General features: G+C 38.6%; 2 protein-coding genes across 2 annotated transcripts in view; one reads left to right on the forward strand and one right to left on the reverse strand.

Moving 5' to 3' along the window:
* Positions 1-1,862: 1,862 nt before the first annotated feature.
* Positions 1,863-15,626, reverse strand: vrk1 (VRK serine/threonine kinase 1). The gene is made up of 13 exons (XM_037694561.1): positions 15,532-15,626; positions 13,965-14,124; positions 13,748-13,803; positions 11,874-11,943; positions 11,261-11,348; positions 8,359-8,467; positions 8,098-8,190; positions 7,020-7,152; positions 5,555-5,675; positions 5,416-5,474; positions 4,576-4,745; positions 2,154-2,244; positions 1,863-2,009 (listed from the first exon to the last, which is right to left on the reverse strand). The coding sequence occupies exons 2-13, from the start codon at positions 14,122-14,124 to the stop codon at positions 1,864-1,866; spliced, it is 1,296 nt and encodes a 431-aa protein (XP_037550489.1). The 5' UTR covers positions 15,532-15,626; the 3' UTR covers position 1,863.
* A 190-nt stretch (positions 15,627-15,816) lies between these two features.
* si:dkey-288a3.2 (protein phosphatase 1 regulatory subunit 37) overlaps positions 15,817-24,148 on the forward strand; it is a 55,468-nt gene continuing 47,136 nt past the window's right edge. Inside the window, exons 1-4 of the mRNA XM_037694787.1 lie at positions 15,817-15,821; positions 16,813-16,842; positions 17,138-17,292; positions 19,231-19,331. Coding sequence (XP_037550715.1) covers positions 15,817-15,821; positions 16,813-16,842; positions 17,138-17,292; positions 19,231-19,331 — 291 coding nt within the window. The remainder of the gene's footprint in view (positions 15,822-16,812; positions 16,843-17,137; positions 17,293-19,230; positions 19,332-24,148) is intronic.

Consider the following 24,148-nt stretch of genomic DNA (forward strand, 5'->3'; position numbering starts at 1 on the left):
GAGCATCTCACTGTTATAAACCATTCAGTACACAGTTGCATCTCAGCTTTTATTCATGTGGATGTTTCTGTTAGTAAAATATCTCATGAATTACTGGATGTATTTTTATGGGACTGTTATTATTAGATGTATGTCAACAACTGATTAACTTGGGACTACAGACAAACTATAGCGCTCACCACCATCATCTACAAATTAAAATAAATTCAACTATTTTTAGACGTCAGCTCTACATAAGAGAATTTTCCTCCAATCTAAACTCTTAACTTCATCGTCTTGTAGAATGTAAAAATTCAGGCATGAACTGTTTATATTGCAATTTTTGATGCAACACATTTATGATCTCAGAGGGAATTAATCGATCAGTGTTGTTAAATCTTTAAAGGACTTTTTTAATCTTCAACAGCACGTCTTTTATTCCACTTGATGTAATAAAATTAAACAAAATGGTAAAAGAGGTTCTAATTGTTTTTGTCTTTATTATGAGTCTGAAATATTGATAAAAAAAAACAAATTACAGTAGTCCCTAGTTTATCGTGGGGGATCCATACCCTGAAGCCCCATGATAAGCGAAAAACCGCAAAGTAGGGATACAGTAGTCCAAGTTCAAGTAAACTTTACATTAAGGCTTTAGAAATCCTTCACACACTCGTCATGTTCTAAACTCTTAAACTTGCATCATTTTAACAACATACAAAATTTTACTTACTAGCTCTGTAGAACAGCAACAGATCTGGTTCCGGTCCCACTCTGTTCGTTTCTGCAGACCTATCCTGCAGCGATGAAGCCCACAATCAGTCCTCTAAACTCTTAAACCTAATTTTAACAACATACAGTACTTATATGTACAGGAGCTACAAAATGTTACTTACAAGGGCTCTACAGAACAGGAGGGGCTCGGTTCCGTCCGACCCGATAGATGGAAAAAAAGTCCCTGTGCTGCATGACTGAAGCCCACCGCTGCAGCTCCCAGGATCCGGATCATGTTGAGACCAGATCTACTGCAGCCCAGCTACTCAGCAGTGAAGATACAACTTGAAGGATGAGTTCATCTTCAGGATTAGTTGAGACTTTCCTGTCCGTCCTGTGAGTTTATCCTTACAGAACTTCTGACTTTGCTGCAAAACTTCCCCTCCATTTGCAGAAAGCAGCAGTTGGAAGCAGTGCTGACTTCTGGGAAGTCAACTGACAGCTTCTGGGTAATGCAGTTCTTTAGACTAGCCAAAACAGTAAAAACTTAATGAAAGAAAACTACAAAATGGCGGCACATTTTTTAATTCTTTATTTTTGGAAAATATGTACAGTACTGTACTTAAACTTAGAGAGGTCTCGACCTTGACCTCTCCAAGTGGCTTTAAGAATCTGTTGGACTCCTGGCAGGGACCAATGCAGACATGTTCCTGTTTTTAGTTTTATACATTTGTCTCGGAATCTAGCAGTTTTTTTGGTTTTGTTACCTTTTTCCTTTTAGCCATCCTATTTGTTTTAAAAAAAAAAAAAAATAAAAAAAATAAAAAAAAAAAAAAAACTGTAGTATGAGTTTTTATAACTGCTTATTGTTGTTGCTGTTGTCCATTGTTGTCATCTTTCTTTGTTGAAATCAGGTCTCTCTTGTAAATGAGTCCTCGAGGCTCAATGGGATTTACCTGTATAAATAAAGGTTGATTGATAAACAAACCGCGATAGAGCGAGTCCGCGAAAGTCGAACCGCGAAGTAGCGAGGGACTACCGTACTTAAAATTTTATCTTTATTTCAAACAGGTTTGCAGAAGTGCGTCACATTTAAACATCTCAAACCACGCATTAACTAAAAAAAACAATAGGCAACTAAAACAAGAAATAAAGGAGTGCAGAAACAGGCGGTTACGAAGTGGTTTTCTTCCTTCCTCTGGACGTCTTGGCGAGTCCAGGTGACATCTGGGTGGATTTGGGGTCCCCCCGTTTTCTAGCCACAGGGGCCTTTCGAGGTCTGGGAGCAGCTCTGGGACTTTTCTTGACGCCGTTAACTTCTGCAAGAGACAATCCGGCAGAGTTAAACCGCTCTGAACATTTTTTACACTGAATGAAGCCTTGCTGCAGTTTGAGTAGCTGGATAAATATTTTTGCTCTGAGCATTTACAGCAAAGTTTCTCGTTAGAGGAGAGGAGGCGCACCTTTTATCTTTGATGCTCGTTTTTGGACCGGACTTCCATCATCGTCTTTGTCCTCTACTTTCTCAGCTGCTTTCTTTCTCTTGATCGTCTTCTAGATAGAAAAACAACAAATCCTCCACGGTAAGAAACAGATCTTATGCAGCACTGTAAAAAAACAGTTTTAGGAGCAGATATTAGTGTGTCGACTGTCTCACTGAATCCTCTGTTAGCTTTACAGCAAGCCATCGGGCCGCATTTTGAAAGTCACAACATATTATTAGCCTGTGCACGACAAGCTAAACTGTATTCCAGGCTGTGCACATCATTTGCCTACTTTGCAGCTGCCCCACTTTTATCATTCAATCCACTGGAGAACACTTTTAATTGTAAATATTGTAAATAATTATTTATCATCAGTGCGGTTTTTAGACCTGGACATGCCTTGTCAAAGGAGAGGTCAAAGGTCAAGTACAGCTCTTGCTCTCTTGAGACGCCTGATTCACATGTTTTTTCTTGCAGAAACCTCTGGTTCAGTTTTTATTCTGTCCATCACACAGAGATCAGCGAGCGCGAGTGGTCTCGAACAGAAACCGACGACGTCCTCAGAGTCGAGGGTTTATCGAATGTCATCACCTCCTCCCAGTTTCCATTTCTGCCTCCATTTTGACAATTGCCGTCTCAGGATCGCCACGCGGCGCCTGCTGAGGGGAACAGATTGGTGGGATAATTACATAGAATAACCAGCGCCGGAGCCGGCTAACCTTTCTGTTGGAAACATCTCGTCCCCGGTGGCATTTTCAGTGCCATTCGCACGGAGAGCAAGTGTCACAGGGAGACAGAACCAGAGCCACCTCAGCAACACAAACGACTTAATCTCAACATGAATAATATTTATGTATATATATAAAAAAAGAAATCTGAAAGTAAAAAAAACAAAAAACTATGAAAATTAATGCCATGTAGTTTATGTCATTTAAATTATGAGGGAAATTTAATTTCCTGCAAAAATGCAATTTGAATGCTTAATGGTGAAGAACGTGCTGAAAAACAGCTGAAATTAGCTAAAAACATGCTGAAATGTAGCTGAAATGGAAGAACAAGCCTAAAGTAGCAGAAGAAAGCAGAAAGAAGACATATTTGTTGAATTAGGTTTAAATAAGCAGAAATTAGCACAAAAATAAGGAATTTTGTTTAAAAAGTTGAAATTAACAAAATTGCTGAAAAGTAGTTGAAAAGGCCAAAAGAGGCTTAACATATCAGAAGGAAGTGGAAGGAGCTGATATGAGCTGAAAAAGCTAAAATTAGCATGAAATGGCTAAAAAGTAGCTGAATGAGCAGAAAAAGCTGAAAGGAGTATGACAAGCTGAAAGTACCAGAAATACCACAAAAAACTTGAATTATCTGAAAACAGCTAAAAATAGCTAAAAAAAAAAAAAAAAGGGTAGCTGAAAAGGTAGAACAAGCTTAGATTAGCATAAGAAAGCAGAAAAAATGTGTTTGCTGAAAGAAGCAGAAATGAGCACAAAAGTGTAAATTATCTGAAAAAAGCTGAAATTAGCAAAAACAGCTGAAAAGTAGTTGAAAAACAGAAAGAAGATTAAATTACCAGAAGGAAGTGAAGAGAGCATATTTTTACTGAATTAGGTTGAACAATCTTGAAATGAGTGCAAAAAATGTGGAATTAGCTGAAAAATTATTAAATTAGCATAAACAGCTAAATGGTAAGTGAAATTGTAGAAAAAGCTTAAACTTGCTGAAATATGCTGGAAGGAGCATAACAAGCTGAACTTAGCAGAAAGAAGTTAGAAGAAGCACAAAAATGTAGTAGTTAGCGGGAAATAATCTGAAAGGATCACAAAACAGCTGAAAAAGCAGCTTAAATTAGCTGAAAATTTGTTTAAATTTACCCAAGGAAGCTGAAAGCTGAACCAGAAAGGAGCAGTAAAAGGTTGTAAACTGAGCTAAAGATTTGAAGGATGTAACTCAATTTTCCAGGAGAAAAAAAAAATGGCAGAAAAGGCTAAATATTTCAAAAAGCTAAAGTTGTACCAATACCAAAGGTCATAGCAGGATTGTCCTGAAAGAGCTGAACGATTTGATATTTGTTGAAACAGCTTGAAAACTGCGGGATGAGAATAACGCCAAAAAATATATGGAAGAAAAATGGATTGCAATAGAGCGAATGCTTCATAAACATTCACACTATTAACTAATTTCATAAACGTATTTTACTCATAACGCACCTTTTTTGTGGGAAAATTATGCATTTGTAATTTTATTGCTATGATGTATCTTAAAGGATTTGGGACTTTCCACAGTCACAGCTTCCGATCGTCTTGGTGAGGAGCTTCTCATCACTCCAGATATCAAGCTGATGTGTTTGCTGATGGACAGCTGAACCCCGAGCTGAACCCTGCCTGCCTCGGCGTGTCGGTGTCCTGACCTTGACTGGAGGTGCCAGAGCTTCACTGACAGGTGGAAACTCCAGCTGGCCGTCATCTTTCGCCTTGATGGCCTTCAGTCCGTTCAGCAGGATGGAGCGCAGCTTCTCGTACGGCGGTTTGTCTTTGTATCCCAGAGATTTCACCTCCTCCATGAACTTCTGGATCTCATCTGGAACAAGATGGTGCACCAGGTCACAATGAGCCGACAGCTACACGTCAGATAAACGCTCACAAAAGGTTTTTACACATCAGGACATGAAACAAGCTCTGAAAACCCAATTAGTATTTTCTTTAGTTGTTTCTAATGAGTCCTGTTTTATTTTGTATACATCAAATCAACAAGCTGCAGTCCAGCCTCGCATTCATCCTGGTTTGGCAGGAAATGCGTTGTTGTGTTTATGCAGATGAACTTGTACTCAGAAATAACCCCCGAGCGTCGCCGTGTTCCACGCCGCCCCTGTTGTCAGACTCGTGCTCGGCTCTGGTTTCAGTGTCGCGCTTCATTGTTTGGAGCGACTCTCCGCAGATGTGACACACGGTCACACACACACACTCACACACACAGACGGAGTTGTAAACAACAGTTTGTTTGTGCTCAGCCAAGCAGAAGGAAGGAGCTGCGACGTCTCTTCAGTCTGAAGCGACACTTTGCCTTCAGGTCAGAGAATCACCGCGAAGAGACGACAAACGTCACAACAGCCGTTTACAGCTGGAACGAAACGTTTCCTGTGTGCGTCTTAGTGGACGTCTGTCTAAAATCAGACCGTCGGTGTCTCCGGCTTCACTTTAAACGACCGTGAAAACGTTTAAAGTCAACCCAGCGTGTTTGTTGTGAATACCTGGCTTGTCCTGGGGGGAGAAACACTGAGACAGAAACTCTGTGATGTTTTCTTGGCTCCTGTGAAGAAAAACGTTCAGGTGAATTTTCCACCCGTGACAATCTGTAGCTTTGATTCTTCCTGCAGGTGTGTGCCCCACCTGATCTTGGAGTCTCTGACATACTGGGGGTCCTGCAGCTTGTCCTCCCATGGCAGCTGCCCACACAACCACTGAACCATGCAGTAACCCAGGATCTGCAGGTCGCCACGCCTACAAGGAGCTGCAGCCAAACAAGCACATCAGCCTGCAGACCTACACCGTGCACAACTAAAATATAACAGAATAAAAACAGTCTAATATCGTTATGAACCGTTTCATAACAACGTTCTGGAAAGAAAACATTTGCTTTGTTTCCCATTTTGAGATGAGATAAATTTTTATCTGATTCCCAGAAAACTTCTCCTTAAACAGAAACTTTGATCCATCCAGTGGTCATATACGTCGAAAAATACTTCATCAAATCTTCAAATTACCAAAAAAAAAATAAAAAATTGTATTGACTTAGCGGGGTATTGAGGTAACAGACTGCACAATACTGAAGTCAAGAGTCACTCAAGTTTTCAGATCGCAGGAAACTTTTTATAGTTCTTGTAACTACCGTATTTTTCAGACTATAAGACTATTTTCTGTCCGGGTTGAAACTGAAGCAGCCGCTTCAACCCGGAGAGAAAAAGAAATGCGTCAGTGAAACGCTGTAATCATATTGAAATATCGAAAATGTGCTTAAAACTCATATCACCGTTATAGAATAAAAGTATATCGTGATATATATCGATATTGAATTATTGTCCGGCCCTAAGTTTGACTCATTTGACTGTTTTGTTTCGCTTAATGCGCCTTATAATCCGGTGCACCTTATAGTCCGAAAACTACGGTAGTTGAAGGTAGACCTTTTTTGTTCACATCACATGAACTGCAGCAGACTGTAGCTCATACATGCTTGAGCTCTGTAACAATATGAATCACAAGAATTAAACTTTTCATCCTCCTCTGACAGGATGTTCTAGCTGTTGGGCCAAAAGAAACCAGAGAAGATGCTTAGAGCTCAAAGAGCTTGATGTTGGGTTCTCTTTGTGGAACAGTCCGGAGAACCTCACCTTCCTTTTTTGTATATAAATAAGACAAATCAATAGTTTTCATTTGTAACATGATGAAACTGATGTGCTGCTCAGCATCTACACCACAACACGATCTGTTCTAGCTGTAACCTTTTAGTAGTGCTCTGGCAACAGATGTTCCAGCTGATTATAAATGGCCCACTCTGACCTGCAGTGACTGATGATAAACTCCTCTGACATTCATTTGTCCTCTATGATTTTGTTAATAGTTGTGTATAAATGTGTGTAAAAAAAAAAAGGATGATTGAGCTGCAGGCTGTTTGGCAAGGACACTGTTTGAAAAATATATTTTTAAGAGTTTTATTTATGGTGACATGAATAAAATTTTTGAAAAATTGTAAAAATGCTACAGAACTGACTCATTATCCCAGAAACTAAATATTTTATTTTGGTAATTAAACGTGTCAGTTGTGCCCTCCAATTGTTTTATATTTGGGGGTACCTACATACTCCTTTGTGGGCGTCGATGCTTGTGAACTCGATGGTACCGTCGTGACATTTCTTTGGGTCTTCCTTGTACTCTTTGAGGTTGCCGTCGGGAGCGTACCTGTACACCAGCCCATAATCAACCAGGTAAACCTGCAACACAGCAGAGGACGCTTTCAGCTCTGAAGAAGAGAAAGAACGAGTAAGAGTTGTCAGGAAAACATATCAGGGGTCCCGCAGGGCAGTGGAGCACCATAAAGCCAAAACGCTTGGCATTGAACAGTATTATTGATATTGTTTATCTTATTTCTTCATATATTGTATTGTTTATTAACATTTAGGAACTTTTGTGTAAAATCTTTTTATCTGTTGCTGCTGTTACACTTGAATTTCCCATCTGTGGGACAATAAAGGCTGTTTCTATTCTATTCAAAACCATGAGTCTTTTTAAAACTTCTGCTGGACGGATACATTTAACGTTTGACTTTTGCAGTTTTCAAAGGTAAACAAACACGTGGTGGTTTGGTCACAAATGCTGCCAACAAATTTGAAATCTCACGACTATTCATAAGAGAAAAATATAGTGCAAAAATATAGTCTGGTCTTATAGCGTTGAAACCTTTAAATAAATACCATCTTCTACCTTAAAAAAAACTAACTTCCATTCAGCTACAGCACTGAGGGGTATTCAGAGAATAAAAATTAAATTAACAAACAGCCACCCTACCTAACGCTAAAATCCTGAGGGGCTGATTTCTAAATTGTCATTTATAATTAGCTCTTTAATAACAACACCACTGATACATTATTAATCCCCAAATTAAATATTTGTCCCTGCCCCCACCTTGTTTGGTGGAAAAAGCTCTTTGCTGTTGCTTTTTAATTTCCCAGTTTTTCAACACACACACACACACACACACACACACACACACACACAGCAGACTTTAATTGAATCTATTGAAGCGATACGAGTGTGTAACAAACATCACAAACATCTCTGCGGTCACAGAAGCACCTCCGATTCCTGAAAACAGAACTTCTGAAACATCATCTAATATTTTGCTCAAGCAGCAGCATGATGGTTCTACTGGTACTGACCTGGTTTGGATCGCTGTGGCTCAGCATCAGGTTTGACGCCTTGACATCAGCGTGCACGTACTCATTCTCGTGAATAAACTCCAGAATGTCCAGCTAAAACAGGACAGTTTGGATCTCTTGTTAGAACAAAGTAAATCCTGTCTAATGTGCTCTTTAAAAGAATGGCACCCTATTTCCCCTCCATCGAACATTAAATTTATTTAGAAATTTGACAAGAAAAACTAATCAGAAACAGAAAATGCATAATTTTTGACGACCAACCAGTCGAAGGCCGAGCTGCAGGACCAGTTTCCTGGGAAATCTCTTTCCACATTCCTCAAACTTCTTCTGCAGGTCCGTGCCAAGTCTGTCAATAACCATGAAGCGATACCTGCAGGAACAGAGGACGTCCTAAACGTTAAAAAACACAGCTAGAGGTCCTTTACACACAGTCTGTACAGCAGAATAACTGTCTGCGGTCCACATTCATCCACTCTGAGGCCTGGATTCAGAAACCTTTGGTTCTACTGAGAACATGGGCTGTTGTGTAAATAAACGGCTGAACCACAGCAGAAAAGCTGCGGTTTCACTCAAAAAATGTGTTGTTACATCGCCATTATTGCATCACTCAGCCCTCTGTGAATAGAAAGCAGCCATCAGGGTATTAACAACCAATTGTTAGGCTGATGGTCCTCCTTTTACATGTTCAGGCTGCTCTTTAATACACTGTATTTTACATTATTATTGATTAGCGTATATCTTAGATCCTTGTATGCACTTGCTTCTTTTAATACTTTATATTTTTGCTATTTTGGGGTGTAACTGGGACCTTAAGTACACGATTTCATTTTAACTCATGTGATGTGACCACATGTGATGCGAATGACAAGAACGAACCTTGAACAGCTAGTTCTAGATGTCTGCAGCAAACTGGTTGATCCACTACGAGAAGGTGCTATTTATAAGATTGAGTTTGTTGCAGCTCCTTAGACTGAAAAAGTATTTTGGATAAAAGACGAAATGCTTCAGCAAAGCGTGTCCAGAGCACCTGACTTAACCTTGTTAGATTTATCTACCTGGATTATTGTGCATGCACCAGGACATAAACTAAGCTTAATTTCAGAACCCTGGCTTTATAAACTATAAGTCCATACTTAGATCATCCACAGAGGTTCCAGATAAGGCTTGATATGTTTTGCAAGTCTGGAGTAACCGTCAGAATTATAAACGTCACATGCGCCGCAGAATGGAAGCAATGACAGGAGCTTCGCTTTGATTCTACCTTTTTTTATTGTGGTTCTTTTTATTTTAACTTTTGTTGCGTCTACAATGCACACCACGGTACGGGTATGACCGCGACACACTTGTAGAGTTTTGTGTGCCGCTGCCTTGCCATCATGGTTCTGTTCCTGGCCCCCCTCCAGCCTCAGGCTTAGGCTCTGGCCTGTCATGGCGGCTGTCTCCATGATCCTCCATCTGTCTGCACGGACTGAACTGTAAGGACCCGTTCGGTTCCGCGGGGAAACCTTGGATGTTCTCGATGTTCTCTGTCTGCCGGACCCAGTTCTGGACTGCGGTCTGTGAGGGCAGCTGCTGCAGTCGTTATTACCACCAAGCGGCGAACCGGACCTCATAACAAAACCTGCTACCAAGACCATGCCGCTAATAGTACAGAACCACGATGTTGAAAGAACCTTGCTGCCAACCAAATCACACTGTAGATTAATTTCTTTTTCAACTTTGGTGCCATGTTTTTTAGTAATTTAGTAGTATTTTTTAATGGTTGTTTTTTATGTTAATAGTATTTTTCAATATGTTTTTTAATATATTAGTAGTATTTTTAGTATGTTTTCAGTATTTTTGGTGCATGCTTTGATATCTCGTTTTCTTTTTGGCGAGTCGAGCCAGTTCTTCTCATCCTAACCATTTCATTGCATTGCTGACCTTGCGTTGATTTTGCATATGACAAATAAACCTAACCTAAGAATCACTCTGCATCAAACACTGTTATCTTCACACTAGGCCTGTCAGGATAACTAATTTTGCTGGGCGGTCTCAGAAATTATTTTGATAAATGATAATATTGTTTGAAATTTGACAATAATTAGTAATTACTGTCAAATTTAAGAAGAAATGTTGTTTAATTTGTTTTGCGTGTAGTACCTTTTTTGACCACCGGACGGCAACATAAGACTGTTTGAAGCGATGGACGGATAGTGAGGGAGCGAGCAGCGTGTCTCTTTAAGAACAATGGAAGGGAAGCCATTTCCTTCCTTTTTTGGGGGTTCTCAAAATGACAGACGCTCGGTGTGGTTTGAGCTCTTTAACATAGCATTTTTCACACAAAGCTTTTAACGAAAAAATATTTTTGCAGAGGAAAAACAAGTTTTTACACAAAGGCACGGGTTTCAACCGGGAATTTTAGAGCTTCGACAAGACGGAGGTTTTTTTAGGTAAAAAAAAAAATATTTACTAACATCCTAATTTAAATAGGACATACACAGGAAAGATGACTAGTCAACCAAAAAATAAACAAACAAGCAACAACAGCAGCAATCCAACCAGAGAAACCAAATATAGCTGATCCAAAAAAAGTTTAATCTGGTCCTCTGGACATTCAAAAAAACAAAAAGCAAAACAAAGCAAAAAAATGTAGATACGTTTCGTCTCATCCGAGAGACTTCCTCAGTCTGACGTGCTGTATTCAGCTCAGTCTCTTAAATAGCACCTTCTCAGAGTGGATCAACCAGTTTGCTGCTGACAGCTGATGGTTCTTCTTGACCATGTGATCAGCTGGTTTTGGTTGTCAGCAGCAAACTGGTTGATCCACTCTGAGAAGGTGCTATTTAAGAGACTGAGCTGAATACAGCACCTCAGACTGAGGAAGTCTCTCGGATGAGAGACGAAACGTTTCTACATTTTTTTGCTTTGTTTTGTTTTTTGAATGTCCAGAGGACCAGATTGAACTTTTTTGGATTTTTCTACCTGAGCATGCATCAGGACAAATATAGCAGAGCATTTTGCTAATAGCACTTGCGTCTTAAATATGTAGCACAAAGCTAGCAGCGTGCAATACAGATGAGCAAGCTAAGATGATACAGACGTAGCGCTCCGCTTCTCTAATGCATCCTAAACAAATTCAAGTTATTTATATAAACAAAGAATCTTCAAGTCGTCTGCTCACCCCTTTCCTTCCTTCTGATGCAGACCTGAGCCCCAGTACCTGGGAACCCCCAGATGCTTTAACTTGTGGGACTTCATCCAGTTCTGAACTGCAGCACAAGAGAAAACTGGTCAGAAACGGATATTTTCTGCTGAAATTCACCAACACAGAGACTTTAAAACCTAAACTTTGTAAATCAGAAAGACTAGCTGCTAAAGTTTGTTGTGAAGATATTTTTGCCTGTGTATGTGGGTGATGTTAAGCTGTGTGTGTGCGTTTGTGTTTGTGGGGGGGGGGGCGTCCAGCATGGCTGCAAGCTAACCTGCTGCTGTGACAAATATTTACCAACAATGTGACATTCCTGCATGAATAAAATATGAGTCTTTGGTTCCTTAGTAATATAACAGTTAATTGTCAGGGGAGACTGACATTTGGATTGTTATTATATAAAATGCAAAGCTGTGGCCTGGGGGCCAACGGAGCTCCACCCCCACTTCAGGGCCCTTCTGAGCCTCTGCTGCAACACGGTCGTTTTAATTAAGAAAGTTGGCTTTCTTTTATTTGTTTGTCCCGATGCAGACGCTCCGTTGTTATGATCACAAACTCTGATGGTGTGAATGTTAATGTGACTCACTGATGTCAGGCTTGGCAGCTTTCATGTAAAAATGCAGCTCAGAGAACAGTGGTCCGTTGTCCTTGGGCTCCTGCAGAACAACAACCATAGTCTGGATTAAACTGGCAAAATCAACAAATAAACAGGAAGCGAACTAAAGACATAAAGGGACAATCCAGATGTTTTAAAAGTAAGGTTGTGTGGAGTACATAACAGCAGTAAATGTCTTTACTGCAGTACATTTCCTGTGTGCAACACTTGTTGCCAATCAGGCCGTAAAGCACATGCAAAAGTGACGCCATGCAAAAAATGCACAATACACTGCTACTGAAACGGATATTATTCTTTAGAGGTATGAGTTGTTTTATACAATAGAGCTTTAGGGCCATGCTAAGAAAAAAATAATAATTACATTGCCACGCTAAGAAAAATAAACAAAAGCCATAAAATTACGAGAATAAAGTCATAGTATTATGAGAATAGTCAAATAGGCTTAATATTACAAGAATAAAGTTGTACGAGACTTATTTTAACAGCTCTCGTTTATTTTTTTCTTCTTCCACGAGTCGGATCCACGACGCGACCTGTCAATCAATCCAGTAGGCGTGTCAGCAAATGACCAATTCGAAGCTAAATGCTCCTTACCTGAAGAGCTGCGCTGCAGCCCATCAGAGCGGACCACCTTACTGTAATCAGGTTCAAAGTCCTGATACTGTTCAGTGCCCTGAGACGACTTCTGTTGTGACTTGGCGCTATATAAATAAACTGAACAGAATTGAAACTGATAATAATCTGATGCGCTAACAGATTAAGTACCTCCTTTTTGTAAAACACATTCCAATGTATAGCTTAAAAAGATGCTCAACATTCTTCATTGTACCACAGTTAAAATGCGGTAAACCCTGATTTATCCTGTCGGAGTTCGGATAATATTACAACTCATTTAGATTCGGATTGGTCATTTGCTGACACGCCTACTGGAATGATTGACAGGACGCTTTGTGGATCCGACTCGTGGAGAAAAAAATAAATGAAAGCTGTAAAACAAAAATATATATGGCTTTTAATATTTTTTTTCTTAGCATGGCTATTTAATTTTTTTTTGCGTGGCCCTAAAGCGCCGTCATAGTTTTAAATATTAAATTATGACTTTAATATTTCCAGATAACTCAGATCACCCATGAGAATTTCTTCCCATCTCTCCAAACTGAGCGCCTTTGGTCTTGAAGATTTGTATTTAATTACAGAGTTGACCAGAACGTTATGGTTTTATTTTTTACCTCAGCCTATTGTTTGTAAAATTGGTTTGTTTTGACTGCAGATGAGATTTTGCAGCGATGACGTTTCATAAGTCAACAATAAAAGCCTCAAAGTCCATTTTACCTTTCATTTTCCCCACTTTTTGAATGACCGTGAAAATGTCTTAAGAACCAAAGAAGAAGTCCAGCTGACGTCTGTTTAAGCACTAGGAATTACCACTATGTGCATGATTGACAATCAACACCAATTAAAATCAAGAAAGAACCATCTTTGTTTGTATGCCTGCCTTTCTGTCACTTATAAGGTTGTGTATTTGTGAATTTGATTTACAACCTCACTGGCTGCAGATTTCACTCAGATCTTAAAGTGAATTACGTTCACAGGCTAGTTTTACTTTATTCACTTCTGAAGCAGCTCTGATTTTTCTGGACCTTCTTTAAATGACCAACCTAACCATGGCACAGTACAAAACGAAGACTTTGAAGCAGAAATATATGCAGTTTCACCACTTGAAAACTGATTCAAAGCAGAAAGCAATAAAAAATTTAAAAAAAGTGAATAACATCCCAGTTGTCTGCTTGTTAAGATAAACTTCACCGGAAGATACAAAACTGTTAATAACATCTCAGTCTTACCACTTTAATGACGTAGCGAGCATCAGCACCAACCGGTTTTTCAGTGTTTTGTTCAGCTGGTGAGAAAAGAAAGAATTTCAGAACTGCACATTAGACAACTGCACTAAAAAGATTTGAAAAAACTATTAGAAATGCTGCAGCGTTTAGGTTTCATTTAAAAACATCTGATGAATAACAAAGAAATGCAATGCCTATATTAACAGTGCGCTACTCATACCCAGATATATGAGCCCAAAACCCCCCTTGCCGACTGGAGCACCCAGCTTCCAGGATTTCTTTCCCATGTCTGTCAGAACCTCTCCTGGAGGAAACTCCTCAGCCAGCTTCCGCTTTGCAGGTGCTTTGCCTTTCCCCGCCGCCTTAGTTTTAGGAGGCATCTGAAAGGCACAGCTAGAGCTGTTAAAGACAGTTCATACTTTACAAAGAAAAGTTCCCAAGGCATAATTCATGAACAGCTGTTTGCTTATGAATAATTTGAATGAAAAGCCGATTGGTGTGATTGGTCAGCTGCTTCCTACTGCTTAACCTCCCAACACTTACCTTCAGCTCTAGCAAAATCTGAGTGCACTGTATTGGAGGAAAGGTTGGTGCATCCTCAAAAAGTGGATTAAGCTGTTAGCTATAATTCAAACCTTAGAAATACAAGCATGCAACAATTATGCAGTTACTAACTTAAAAACTGGTAAAACAATTCATTGTAAAATACATTACATAATAAAATTGTGTGATATATAATGATGTACTGATTTTGAACTGATGAATTCAGAGACGTCAGTAAATTGGTGACACAATAATTCCCCATGTGACAGGTAAGAAGATAAGAGACCAGATGAAAACTTCCCAACTAACATCCTACTTGAATTTCCCATCCGTGGGACAATAAAGGCTGTTTCTATTCTATTCTATTCTAATAATCCAGGTAGAAATATCCAACAAAGTTAAGTCAGCTTCTCTGGACATTTTTTTTGTTGTTGAAACGTTTCATCTTTCATTCAAAAGACTTCATTGGTCCAAGGAGCCACAACAAACGCAGTCTTATAAATAGCACCTTCTCATAGTGGGTTAACCAGTTTGATGGTGCTCAGATGGGGTTTCCCAACTAAGTTAAACCTTAGAGTATCTTAGTGGAACCATGATTTAAAAAAAAAAAAAAAAAAGTGTTGTTACAATAAATATAGAAGCTTCAGCATTTCTTTTGAGTGGAAACAGCAAATCAGCAGCCAATGAATGTTGAGGTTTTGGGACTTCTTTACCTATTTAAACAAATTATTACTTATTTTAAACGTTTCAGTGTAATGATCACGACTTTGGTTTTACCACAGAAGCAAGCACAAATCAGAAAAAATGAACTTTATGCAACAAAATCTGAAAAAAACCAAAATCATATGACTTTACTGTCACGCAACTGAAACAGAAACAAGTTTTTATCCTTCTTTCGTATGAATGATGACTTATTTAAACGGCTTTTTTAACTGTACATCAGAAATAAGACAAAACAGAAACAAGGCTGACGTCGATTGAGTCAACTTAACAGCCTTAGTTACAAGTACGTCCTGAGAAAAATACAGCAGCCTCTTGTAAATAGAAGACAACTATTCATAAACAGGAAATATCTGGGGGAATTCAAAACTGTCATGGCATGATTTAGCGCTAGTTAGCTTTTATGCTAACTGCGTAGCCTCAATTCAGTTACTTCGCCCGGCTTTTTATCAACAAACAGTTTTGGATATATATTTCCCACGAAAATAAAACACATTTCTGTTAGGTAAAAGTAGAATACACACCGTCAGTTTGTTGTTTATGGTTGATTATTGACTAAAAATCTCAGAGGACCGAACTTTCACCAAAAACTACCGCGCAGGAAATGACGTCACGACGCGTTGTCGCTCTATTGGTCATTACGCTGCGTAACTTCCCGAACGTAAAGCTGCATTCACTGTCCACTACAAAACTCTGAAATTGTTTCTTAACTCGGAAAGATCAGACATTTTTACACAAAAATTTGGCCACTCTGTTTGTTTTAACAGCGATTTTTGTTTCATCTGATGTCAATCTTTATAAAGCAAACTATGAAGTAAACACAGTAGTTCTGGACGTTTTTATACCGACAAAACAGCAGATAAGTACGCTTTTTGTGGTTTACTTATATACGGTTTCTTTAGGTTCACGGAACATCATGCTCATGGGGAATATAGTGTCAAAACTATGATGCCGATTTTTTTTAAAAGTCGTGTCTTTTTCAAAATTTGTTTTAATGTTATTATTATAGATTTAAATTAATGAATGTGTCTAATTACTGACACCTACAACGTTCATGATGGTAGTTAATGTTGGCAGAAGGGCAGTGTTCCCAAACCTGGTCCCTGAGGAACACCCTCCTGCATCTAAAAAAACATTAAGTCTGGTCCTTTGGTCATTCAAAAAACAAAACAAAGCAAAGCAAAACAAAAAAAAATGTAGAAACGTTTTGTCTTTCATCCGAAAGACTTCTTCAGTCAGGTGCTGTATTCAGCTCAGTCTTAATAATCCTGCATCCTGCATGTTTCAGTTGTTTCCTGCTCCAACCTGCCTGATTCAGTGAATTAATTACTTCCTCAAGTTCTGCAGAAGCCTATTAATCACCCATTCATTCAAATCAGGTGTGTCAAAGCAGGGAAACAAGTAAAACATGCAGGATGGTGTTCCTCAAGGACCAGAGTTGGGAACCACCGACTTAGGAAAGTATTGAAGAAGATATCTACAGATACTAGCTTTCGAGTAGAAATCAAATGTAGGCCCAAATATCCTCATCAAATTCTCAACATTTCTGTGCAATGTGTTCAAATGTAGTTTTTTTTTATATGAAATACAAAATATGAGGAAAATAATAAAACCCTAATATCTATTGCTTGATGGCAACAGCAACCTTTATAGCATGTTTCTGAGATTATGTTGGATTGTTGCAAACAGAAGCTGCTGTTTTCTCTATATAAATAAATCAAAATACATCAATATTTGTGATGCATTTAATGAAGCAGTAAAAAAAAATCTTCACACCTGCCGAGCTCATCATCTGTGCACTCCAGACTGCAGTTGCAAAGGCTGAATTTGAATAGGTATGTAAATGTTCAAAGCCTTATATGTTTTGAATGTGTCATTAGATACCAACATATTGGGTATCACCCGCAACCAGTTGCACAACTCATGAATAAGATATTGGTTCTTTAGTGTCTTGTCTTTCCAGGTGCCACAGAGTGGAGAGCGGAGCTGAAAGAGGGCTGTTGTTTCTCCAGTTTGTACAAAAACTGCTTTGATTCAGGAGAACTTCAGCATCTGTGGCCATATTTTAAAACTAGAAGCCTCTCTTGCTTGAGCTGAACTCACTGTTAGACTTTTACGTTGGAACCAAAGAGAGATGACACGCTTTAGCGACAGTGGCGAGCAAAGTGAGGACAGTGCTGAGTTTCCCTCCAAAAAACAGAAGAAAAGAGGAAAACATGTGTCATTCCCTCCTGATGAGCAGATAGTTTCAGGCTTTGCGGAGCACAGGAACTCTGACAGAACAGGTGAGCTGCTGTTTATTTACACATGAAAGCATTATGGATGTGACGAAAAAGGGGAAAACACAGAATGCATGAACTCACTTATCTTTGTCACTGTTTAAACTTAATATTTTATTCAGAAAAAGACCAATTTATGATTAAGCATCTGCTGCTGATCTAAATATCTCACTGTAGGCAGCTTTAAAACTTTAGAAGGATGTTTGATGTTGACTTTATTTTCAGTTGCCTTAAAATACTTATGTAAAAGCAGTTTTTATAAGTTTATTTAGTTATCTTTATTATTATTATTTAACCATGCTATAGAGGTTTTCCTTTTGGACACTCCCTTCTTCAGGGGTCACCACTGTGGGCGAACCTCACTCATAAAATCTGGCAATTGCTTTTGTGCTAGATGTCCTTGGTGACACAGTCTGAGCTACACTTGCATGTTTTATTAATCCCTGTAGTCCAGGGTTAGATAGGGATTTTCACTTGGTTTCAACTTTTATTTTGAACAAACCATTGGAGTTTTATTTGAAATTAACAGAGTCAGTTGGGTCCATGACTGTTCATCCAGTGTTTTATTGACCTTCACAGGACTATTTAAGGGGTTTTTTTTTAACCCCAAAGGGAATTCATGTATCTGGATTTAAATATAACAAATTATTCAGAACCTTAGGCTCTAACAAAAAAAGTTTCTGCAAGCCTACTTTTGAGATTCCAACAGAACGTTGGCTTGAAAAACAGCAATGAATGAAGGCTACCTATGAGACAGATCTGGTTGGCAGTCCTCAGACTGAGAAAGTCCTCCGGATGGGGGGGGGCAAACGTTTCTCACTTAAATAAACTGGTCCAAATGACCGTCATCTATTTGGATGATTGAGCTTACAAACCTTTTTCTGAACCACTTTGGCCTTGGTTGTCCTCAGGCTGTTTCTGTAAATAGCAAGTTGGCCACCTGGCCTAAGACATTTGATTGTGGTACAGTAGTCCCTCGTTACTTTGTGGCTCAACTTTTGCAGACTCAATCTTTCACAGTTTTTCAAAGTAAGATTGGACATGACACACAACTGGCTGATTGATGGATTAGCCACACGATTGGCATGGATTTTTAAAATTTAAAATAAATTATTTTAACTTATTTAGCACCTGCTGCACCTGTGTGTAGCCCACAGATACAGGGAGAAGCTTCCTCCTGCAGCATGTCGATCTCTGCTCTGCAGCAGAGAAGTGGGCATGGCCGAGAGCGCTGGCAAGTGGCAAGAGAGCATAGCGAGAGAAGACATCATGACATGCTGTGCTCTTTTAGAGCATTTATAGAGTTTAGAAACATTGTTTAGAATATTGCAAAGAGTGTGGGAAGAGTTTAAAACCCTTTATTTATACAGTATATATACTACTTGTACTACTATCCCTACTTGGTGGTTTTTCACTTAGCGCTAAACGACGGACTACTGCATTTATTGATTGATTTGGATGGGTTTGTTTTGAAAGTGTTAAAAGACTACTTCGGAGATTCCAACAGGAGGTTGGCTTGAAACATAGCAGTGAAGGCTACCTATGTGGATCTGGTTGGCAGGCCTCAGACTGAGGAAGTCCTCTGGATGAGGGATGAAACGTATTTCAAGAAACTGGTCCAGACGACATGATTTAACCTTTTTTGTTTTTAGTCTCTAACCAAACTAGCAGTATTTAAACACCGCTGCAGTTAGATTTTGGGCACATGGGCAGTTTCTTAGAAGCATTTTATAACTTTTCATTTTAACCAGTAAAAAAAAAAATAAATAAATAAATAAACCTTTTTGTTTTTCAGTATTTTCATGTTCATATTGAATTTGACCGTTTGATGGAAGGAGCTCCTTTAATCTTTCACTCTGGTTTACCTCATTTTAATGGTTTTTGATGGATGACTCTAGTCTAGAACATTCAAGCATTGAATAAATGTATTTTTTCTTGTTTTAGCCGAACGCTGCGTCACCCTGACAGACATAATTGCTGCATACGAGCAGAGCTGCAGTAAACATCAGCTCCAACCCAAAGACAGCGTCCTGCAGCAGCTCCAGGTACGTCGTCAATGTGAGTCCAACAGAACCTCGCTCTGAGAAGATTTCATTTTTGTTTAACTCAATCTTCTAACATCAAGACATCTCAAGTGACATGTCTGTAAAAAGGTCCAATTAACCAATATGAGACAGAGTGAGAGCAAACTGCTTCAATTTTATTTATGTTTCATATTTTCTCCTGACTTGAACAGTCAATTTTATTCAGCAGCTGAAAGTTGACTTTAGAGCTTTTGACTTTTTAAAATGATCTTCATGATTAAAAACACAAGTCCATTTTGATTTTTACAATAACTTTCAGTTGAAATTCTGTTTTTTCTTGCTCTCTGGCCTTCTAGCTTTGGTTTGAAATGCTCAGATGTTCAAACTGAGCACCACAGACAGAGGCAGAGATAAGGATTTATTTATAAAAGATGCATAAACAAACTGTTTTAGGCATGTAAATAAAGCTAATTGTTGAATTTTAAAACCTTTAAAAAATCCTACTTTCTCAGATGGTTCCAAACTGTGCCGTCCTGTGCCAAAGGGCAGAAACTGAGCTAATTCTTTACTAACGCCTCTGTAACTTGCTCTATAGTTCACTTCAGCACATGAATCTTTGCACAAGTAATGCCCACATGTTGTTTCAAAGTTTCCAAGACATTTTAGCCTTCATCATAGTTTTAAAAGAGTTATATACTATAATGCAAGAAAAACAATTTCAGGCAAGAGGAAAAAAATATTTATTTCTGGATTCCATCCTCATTTTCTACGAAACAATAGCAGCTGATGTGATGCTTATATTTCTAATGAAATCTCCTGAGTGCTAGCTTTATTTTGATACCAGTGTAGTTTAAACAGAGTTTGTAATTGCTGGGAAACACTCAATTTTATTTGGGCATGTGATGGAGTTCAAGGGAACTCCTTGGGGTTTACCAGGTTTTCATTGGTGGATGTATAGAAGCTCCAAAAGCTCATAAATGTTCCACAGTTTGATTTTATTTACATTTGTTGACATGACATTTGCCATAAACCAGATTTTATTCTTTTTTAACCACATATTGACTTCGGATGTACAATGTCAGGGACCAAAGCTGCAGAGTGAAATATTGCTTTAACAGAAATGTGCAAAACCCTGTTTTTCTAAGCAACATCAGCAACTGTGCTCATAAAAAAGTGCATGGTGGAACAACATTACAGCTCTCCAGAAAGGATCAATATCAGCTCCATAAACTGGCACAAGTCAAGGCTGTCAGAGCTGATTGCAGCTTTTATTAAAACTAAAGCTGTTTTATGAATCAGATCCAGAGACAAACTGACTGAGACGAACAGCTCACAGGCTTTGAATCAGGATTTTAAAAATAAGCGAATGGCTGATTCAGAAGACTTGGATTATTTCATTTTTAACAAACATGTTTACGTATTTATGATGTGTTGCTTCACGGTAATCGAGCTGACTAATTCTAAGCCAGTTGGAGTGTTCTGTTCGGGTCTAAAATGGAGTTATTTGGTGTTTATGTAAGGAAAACATTTAATATATTTGGGGTTTACAAGTTGGAATAATAAAAGGCCTGAAATTTCACACAAATTTAACAATAGTTCCTCTTATTTCTGTTTTCACAAATAATCTCTGTCTTTTCGCCTTCTTAGAGGTAAAACAGTATTTAAGTTCTACAGTACTATTTTTACTTATTTCATCTTCAATTAAGTGAAAAATAAAATATTAAACCACACTACGAATTATAATGATTGCTGGCAAAAATCATCTCCAGATGTGTAGATTTCTAATAAAATATATTCAGGATTGTTTGTTTTTATAAAATAGGTCTCAACAGCTCAATTAAAAATGTCTTGCCACCCAGCACATAGTAACACAAATATTCAGAAATAAATCCCACATACTGCATGGAGACATGCTTCAGTTTATTTGTGAAAATGCAACAATTAATTTGTAAGAATAATTAACTTTTTAGCTGTGATTTGTAAGGCTCGGTGGGGGAAGTGTACTTGTTTGGGATTAAGCTGCTCCATCAGGGACTGACCCTTCTAAAGGAAGAAGAAATCATGAGACCATCTGCCTGTTAGCACTTACAAATCCACCAAAACATGAATAACAACAAAAAATGGCCAATTAGACAGAAATTTAGATCAGATTCTATGAAATAGGGTGGCACGGTGGCTCAGGTGGTAGAGCTGTTGGTAGTTTGGTGCCTCTCAGCTAGAAGATCACTGGATTGAATCCCAGCTGGGGGCCTTTCTGGGTGGAGTTTGCATGTTCTCCCCGTGCATGCATAGGTTCTCTCCGGGTACTCTGGTTTCCTCCCACTGACCAAAAGCATACGTTAGACTAATTGGTAACTAAATTGTCCCTAGGTGTGAGTGATATAATGAATGGTTGTTTGTTTCATTTTGTCCCTATAATGGACTGGAGAACTGTCCAGGGTGTCCCCCACCCCTCCCATAGTGATGGCTGGACATGGGCACCAGTGACCCCCCATATAACAGACAACCTCCATGTGCTCTTCTACACAGTGTAACTCCTACCCAATTGATTATTTTGCACAAACAACATTCACTTGCATTCCCTGTTCATTTGTAGTCCAGAACAACATTCATCTGGAAAACTACAAACATTCCCTCTTCAAAATCTCTCAGTGACAGAGGACACTGGAGTACTGTTTGTTTCTTTGAAATGGGATGGGGGGGTGGGGGATAATTATTAGATATAACTTTAGTTCTGTGAATGTGTTGTAGCCCTCAAAGGTCTGAGAGGAAAAATTAAACAGGAAATAATTAATCTTATTTCAAAACTTCAACAAAATTTTTAGTCAAAAATTAAAAAAATACTGGAACTTTTCTGAAAAGTGGTTTGAAAAAGACCCAAGAGACTAGTGGATATTATTTATTGAAAAGTGGGGCATTTCTTGTTACATCTATTGATGCTTTTGTTGAAGAAAAAGGGACTTTTGGCTCATATTTGCAGCTTTTTTGAACACATTCTTGCAACATTTTTTTTTTTGGTCAAAGAAAGAAAATGTGCTTAACTTTTCCCCACAGTGGTCTATCCAATGTTTTTTTTTAATCAGGTAACATCATATATATCTGTATTTTCTGATACATTACCCTCAGCAATGGCATCTTTCGCTTCATAGTGCCATTCAGTTCTTGCACTCATATAAACTTTCACACAGCTTTTCCTAATATTCTCTTCTTTAGTGAGACACACACTCCCTCTCTCCCTCTGGTAACTTGAAACACACAGTTTTCCATTTATAATTCATTTTATGTATACTTACTTTACTTGGACAAGCCACGATAAAGCACTGCTCTCTGCATAAATTTAACTCGAGATCAAGGGGAATTATTTGTGTTAAATTAGAAACTTAGCTGTGCTCACATTAAGCATACAGCTGCTGTATTATCACCGAGGTGCTAATGAACGGAGCTGCAGTGGAAACTAATGTAGGTGGTCCTCCTGAAAGAGGAATACATGTCTGCTTAAACATTAGCTAAGAGGGGTAATATTTAGACCCCAAAAAAAGAGCTGCGTGTGAATGAATCAGTAATAAGAGGATGCAAATCGAAAAGATGAACGCCTAAAGAGCAAATTTATTAAATTAGGTCTTTTAAGGCGTGAGGCGATTCCCTGAGGATCAGCGCTGAAGACTATTTAAAGCTGGTTTTAAGCACCCACGGGGCCCTTTGCACTCCTTTGAAATGTTGTAAGTGGATAAAACAGCGTTGCTGTTGGTGACATCTTCATAGGAGTGGTAAACAATATTAAGTTGGAGCCAGCAGGGGTGCAGGCTGCCATGCTTTGACTCTGATTTCACTGTGTGAACTCAAGTGCTGCTTGTTGAATAAAAAGGTAATTAAGATGATCAAACCGGGTCCGAGTGGCGGCTTCTGCATGGAGAACAAGCTCAAGAACAGTAACAGAGAAACTCTTCTGGAGCAGGAAACACTAAGGATGTGGACTTCTAGTTATTTCTGAACAGCTCTCTTAAATAGATGCACACAAGCATTAAAATGTTTATCTCCAGAATACAGAGATATATTTATCTCAGGAGAAAATACAAGTGTTTGGGGAGTTTGGTTGAATATGCACATGAACAGATCCATAATAATGTAAAAGTTTAGTAAACATTCTCTGAGCTGTTCTAAACCGGTCGGACACACACACAAAAAAAACCTCCATGAAAATCAGAGCGGTAATAAAACAAACAAGCACATAAATCATTAAAACAAAAAGCATTTTAGTTTCCAATATTACTTTTTGTTGATGTTGAGTCTGTGTTAAAAAGAAGAAACAAGGAAGGACTCAGAGCAGGAGCAGGAAACAAGGAGTTAAAGATCTGCAGAGCTGGGCGATCCAAAGAAAGCAAATGTTAACTGAACATGATGGAAACAAAACAAAATAAGTGATGAACACTGTGATTTGATGGGCTCAGGAATAAAATATCATAAACAGCTGCTCATAAATAAAGTAGCAGAAAGCAACTCCATTTAACCCATCAGTCCTGCACAAAAACTACATTTACAAAAGTATATTTTGCTTAGTCTAAATAATGCTCATTTATACAGTTCTACACAGTCTAACTCCTTGGATTGCTTTAGTAAGGGTTAAAAATGCTGAGACGTGGACAAAAGTAAGATGCTGCCTCCAGGTTGAGCATGATATTTGCTTCAAGTGGAGGTGTTCAACTAACTGAGTAGACTGATGCATCGTGGCTGCGTTAGCAGTAATGACACTGTTGCTTTGGTTCATTGTGGTGATGTAAGAGCTAAGCTGCAAGGCAAAGCTCTTAATTTAATGGTTTGTCCATGTTGCAAAACTCACC

This window comes from Nematolebias whitei, chromosome 21 (genome assembly GCF_014905685.2).
Source record: "Nematolebias whitei isolate Nwh7 chromosome 21, NemWhi1, whole genome shotgun sequence".
Lineage (NCBI taxonomy): Eukaryota > Metazoa > Chordata > Actinopteri > Cyprinodontiformes > Rivulidae > Nematolebias > Nematolebias whitei.